Raw genomic sequence first — 5,542 nt, 5'->3', positions numbered from 1 at the left:
CTTTGCCAGCAGGGGAATAAAGCCCCTCAGAGAGACAGGGCTGGCAGGAACGAGCCCTCCATGCTGCCACAGGCCAAATCATTACCAAAACCTGACTATGGCCTTCGATTCCTTTTTGTTAGACAAATGCAACCAGCTGCTTGCCGCAGTTGTCGTTAGTCCCCAAAAGCATGTACCCCCCAACATGCTGAATGAGCGGCCGGAAGACAGTAATGAGTCTTCTTGCATCCTTTCTGTGTATTTAATCCCCTTGTATTAATTGCACTCTAATAGCAGAGAGCACACCGCTTCCTCACTAGCTTTATTTCCAGATGGTATTTTGAGCCTAATGTCACAGTGGGAAGTCATAAAAGCTCTCCTAGAGCAAATTACCTGCAGAATCAAAGAGTTCCAGTCTCACTCAGGGAAATGAATTTCTGTAGCCTGAAGAAATAGGAAGAAATAGTGGCTGTCCTGCACCTCTGCCCCACGGCATGACCGCTCCCATACGTTTGTTTTAAAAGCCCACCTTGCTATACCTCCTCTTTCCTGGTACAGGGCCCCGTTAACACATTTTGCAAGCACACAAGGTCAGCTAGAAAAGACAAATCAAAACCACTGCGACTGTACCGGCGCAAGGCAGTGTTACCTGGGCATGCAGGGCTTGAATTTGAAGAGCGTGGAGGAGGACAAATCTCCCCAGGGTTTCAGAGTCAAGGGGGAGTGACTGACAAAAGCACATTACTGTCACACCCCAGTGAGCATTCGGCGATCTCTTGAGCAGTTGCTGGCTATGCAGTATCCCGTAAAGAAGTGCTGGGGCCTCCGAGACCCGGTTAGACTCACCGTGGTTTCGTCTTCATGGAGCACCTGGTCGTAGCCACTCAGCGCGACGCAGAAAATGATCGCTGTGACATCCTCGAAGCAGTGGATCCACTTCTTGCGTTCTGACCGCTGGCCCCCGACATCGAAGAGCCTACAGGCACAGGAGAGGACCATCAGCGTCCACTCTTTCTTAGTTATGAGTGTTACCCAAAATTAATGCTGCTGCAGAATGTCCATTGTGAAGCCCTACCCTATCTATGGTTTTGTTTAGTTAATAGATCGCTAATGTAATTGAGAAGGAGACAAACTGATGTATTATTGTCTTGATAAGTAAACCATGAAGAGTTACTTAAGATGTGCCAAGGACAAGAACTAGAAGGAAGGTAATTGAGGCAAGGGGAGATTGCAACCATCGACTCAAAGGGAAGCCAGAAGAAACTACCCTCCCCACCTTGAGCATGCGTAGTAAATTAAAATCAGATGGTACCTTTAAATCGAAGTGAAGAAATTATGAACTAATGAGAGATAGGTATAATCAGATAATATAATGATTATTAATTAGATATGTTGATTGTAATGTATAAAGGTCAGAGAAAGCCTCACTAAGCGTGCTAGCTTTGTGGGAGGCCACCTAGCACCCAAACTTGTGCAACTCTGTGGATAAACAAGATCTGGTCTCAGTGTGTGAAGATCAGCTCACTGCACGCTGGGTAAACGAACCCTTTTTGGGACAACATGAGGAAACTTTAGCATTCTTGGCATTTTCTGGTCCCTGGAAGGCTCCATACGCAAAGCAACAGGTCTTTCACCACTGGATTGGTCTTCTCCTCCAGCACCTTGAGCTGAGGAGGACCAGGAGGAGCGGTGATGGCTAGGGATGTGGGGATCTGTGAGAGAGCCTCAGCAGCGTGCTGGGTCCCAAAGGGTCTGTGGAGGTGGAGACTGCGCGTTCCTGAGTTTTATGTGCTCTAAACACTTCTGCATGTGGCTTTCTGCCTTCGTGCCCTCTCCTCTCTACTGGCTGGCATCATGAGGGTCAATATATAGCGTTAAGCACGTGTGACTGACCCCCAGTGATTTTCAAGACAAGATTGCCAAACATTGCATGGTGTCGACCCCCAAAATGCTGCATCCTCTGCAGTGGGAGTCATCCATGTGTTAACCAGCAGTTTAATAATTTCTCTTTTGGGAACTACAGGGAAACGCTGTGACAAATAGATGCCCTGAAAATGTACTGTGCAGTTTTAGACTAACCTGAAGTGGAGGTTTTTGAATGTGAAGTGGGTTTCTACGATGCCGGTTGTTTTGACCCTGGTTCGGAGGATATCCTGCTCCGTGGGCTGGTAGTCTGCAGCTCCGATTCGATCTAAGCTGTCTAGGTAGCTAAGAGAAGAAGGGAAAACAAAAAGAAAACAGATAAGAATAAGACACACGTTAATCTTTGTCAATCTCAGATGAATCCTTCAGCTTCCTATTAATCTGTTTCAAACTCATTTTTCACAGCTGAATGTATTGTAGTTAAAGAAAAAAACCCAAACATCCTATTCTGGGGAAAAAGGAATGTTAACAAACCCCACTAACCTAAGCGTTAAATCTGATCGTGAACCGAAAGCAGGAAATTAAGTGTGCATGTGTCGTAAGCCCTGATTGCAATCTGTGAAAATACATGCTTTTAATATTACTTGCTATTTTTATTCACGGAGGGACAAAGGTCCCAGTCAGTCCATTGTGCTGGGTGCTGCATGCACACGTGCTTCTCGGTAAGGGTTTATTCAGGTAGGGGGTTGGAGCACATGGGTCTTGCTCCCAGGACAGACAGATCGAGTCACCTTTGGGAGGTGCCTCTGTCTCCGCTGGGAAAGGGGAAGATGAAGCAGCTTGCTCTGAAGCGGTGCTTTGCTTTCAGCTCACATGAGGTGAGGTGAACCTGCCCGAGGGAGTCACTGCTTCAGCTCAAAATCCAGCATGGGGCTGGGACTGTGGGAGATGCAGCGCTTGGGAGAAATCCAGGTGCCCGCTTAGATGGTGATAATCTGGGAGTATAAATTAGGGTTTTTTTGGGGGGAGGGTTAGAGGGAAGACTCAGTTTTCTAAAACACTTGGATAGTTTTAAAACGTTTACCCTTATTCTGCTCTAGGCTTAAAATCTATGGACATAGACAACGCCTCCATGGGCTCAAACTGGGTAGGAAGCCCTGTCTTTTGGCATGAAATGTTTCTGCAGAGGAACCCAACAGCTGGGTACATATGACAACAATCCATTTTTTCATCCACGTTGAAGACAATTTTTGCAAAACAACTCAGCCCAACTATATATAATTTATAAAGAAAATAGGAATTTGGATTACAGCTGAATATGAATTATAAACACTGAGCTGCATTGCACATTAAAGCCTTTCTCACCACCACTGACCTGCACGCAGAGACTTAACAGGGGTTTGATGTGCATTGCAGGGCCTCAATGCCTACCTCTCGCCCCAGGAGCACCAACCTAATGCACATGACATGCTTTCATAGAATCACAGAATCCCAGGTTGGAAGGGACTGCAAGGATCATCTGTCCAACCTTTCTAGGCAAGAGCACAGTCTAGACAAGATGGCCCAGCACCCTTTCCAGCTGAGCCTTAAAAGTGTCCAAGGTGGCAGAGTCAATCCCTCCCCTGGCGAGATTATTCCAATGGGTCACTGTTCTCATGGGGAAAAATTTCCCTCTCATGTCCCGCCGGAATCTCCCCAAGACCAACTTGTGTCCATTCCCTCTTGTCCTCTCCATGGGACTCCTTGTGAAAAGGGAGTCTCCATCTTCCTTGTAGCCACCCCTTAGGTACTGGTACGTGGTGATGAGATACCCTCGGAGCCTCCCTTGCTCAAGGCTGCACAAACCCAGCTCTCTCAGCCCATCTTCACATGGCTAAGAGAGGCTTCCCAGGTCTTGGATCACCTTGGTGGCCCTGCTCTGGATCCCCTCCAGCCTGTCCACATCTTGTTTGTACAGCGGGGACCAGAACTTTACACAGGATTCCAGGTGGGGCCTGACAAGCACTGATATATATAATATACTGTGAGTACAACAGAGAGGGTCTGTGCATGAGCACCGGTCTCGCCCTTCGATCTCTGCTCAATGCAGTTTGCAGAGAATAAAGAGTTGTAAGAGGAGCTGTGCAGCTGTAGGGAAGGAAAAGACGTTGTTGTTTACCAGTGAGTGCAAGAAGGTGTGAGCTGGAGCCATTCACATAAGATAGCCACGATGGCTAAGCTTGACTTTCTCTTTCAGCTTAGCTAAAAGCAATTTTGTGGTTTTTTTTTTTTTGAACACAGAGCGTGGATTTAGTCCCGATGAGTAACCCAATCACACATCCCGCTTGGCCCGAATGCTGCCCTGTCCTGCCGCTGGAGACGCTTTCCCTGCTGCACCAGAAAGCAGGCAAAGGCTTTCCATCGGTGTCCTGGAGGGAGGGCTCTGGGCCAGGCCTCCGGAGCAGGATGCCTGGAGCTCTGGAGCCCGGCACTCTCGCACTCATTGCCGCTGGCTTTCAGGCCTACCCCGCTAGCCTGGAAAAACAAACCCACAGACAAGCTCTACGCTAAGGTGCAAAACAAACCTCACCCCACTTGCGTCATGTATTTTGGCTACCCATCACTCATTTTTGCTAAAGAACTGCAAGAACCACGTCACCCAGAGAAAAGTATACAAGCTAAGTGGGCTTATTTTTATTGTGCCCTTTTTTCAAGCGTTTAAAAGTCACCGTGGTTTTGTGACAGATGCTCCCTTAATAACCTTGTGATGGGCCCCGGGTGGATGAATGGGACTTCATTTGAAACCAGATCCTCCGCTGCGATGGCTGCAGCCACGATCGCTCATCTATTCACAACTGGTGTCAACTCCTGTTATTTAAGAGACAGCTGCATTTCTTCACATGTCCCCACAGACCGACGCGGCTCTGCAGTGCTGTTATCCAGAGACCCAGGCTCTCCTCGGTCCTCAGGAACAAAATACCTCAAGGTGATGGTAAAAAGCGGAGGTGTAAGAGAGGGAAGGGTTTTCTTTCCTTCCTGCAGCTCTTGGCAGCACCCTGGAGACCTTTATCACTTCCTCTGCCTTCATTTTCTGTATTTTCCTATGCTTCAAATCTCTTCAATTTAATGTCCTCTATTAATTACTCCTGCCTTTGAGATCCTCCTTCAACGCTGGGAGTGCAGCAGATGAAGAAATCTACTGCAAACTGGCCAAAGGACTCAGCATCACAGCAGCACAGTGACGGAGGAGTTCGTTACTGTAATTACTGCCTTCAACCCGCGATGATTTGCTTGTGAACAGCAGCGTCCTTCAAACCCCAGGCTGTGTGCTGGGGCTTCAGGGGTTCTCCCTCTCACTACTGGCATGCACAGCCTGCGGCTCCTCCAGGCAGCGTTCCCCTGCACTGCCCGACAGGGAATTAGCTCCAGATTTGATTCAATCCTGCCTGCAGCCTGGCCCTGGGGCTCGGAAAGCTTCACCTCCCTTGGCATCTTCAACCACGGTGGTGGTGCAGCCCCATGTGCCTGGCTCTGCCCAAGTTACTCTGGGGGATCAGAGGTTTGGGGGAGCTGATAGAATCATAGAACCATAGAATCATTGAGGTTGGAAAAGCCCTTTAAGCTCCCCAAGCCCAACCGTTCCCCTAACCCTGCCATCCCACCACTAAACCCTGGCCATAAGCACCTCATCTGCCGGCTTTTAAATCCCCACACGGAAGAG

The 5,542-nt window shown here is 48.4% G+C and overlaps 1 protein-coding gene across 1 annotated transcript in view; it reads right to left on the bottom strand.

The window, feature by feature from the left end:
* Positions 1–5,542, bottom strand: part of GNAO1 (G protein subunit alpha o1) — an 83,200-nt gene that overhangs the window by 11,685 nt on the left and 65,973 nt on the right. The window contains exons 3-4 of the mRNA XM_035898753.1: positions 2,059–2,187; positions 826–955 (exon numbers count right to left, since the gene is read on the bottom strand). Of these exons, the coding sequence (XP_035754646.1) occupies positions 826–955; positions 2,059–2,187 (259 nt within the window). The remainder of the gene's footprint in view (positions 1–825; positions 956–2,058; positions 2,188–5,542) is intronic.

This window comes from Egretta garzetta, unplaced genomic scaffold (assembly GCF_000687185.1).
Source record: "Egretta garzetta isolate BGI_Z169 unplaced genomic scaffold, ASM68718v1 scaffold27, whole genome shotgun sequence".
Lineage (NCBI taxonomy): Eukaryota > Metazoa > Chordata > Aves > Pelecaniformes > Ardeidae > Egretta > Egretta garzetta.
The sequence above is the reverse complement of the archived record's forward strand: the minus strand, read 5'-3'. Positions and strand labels throughout refer to the sequence as shown.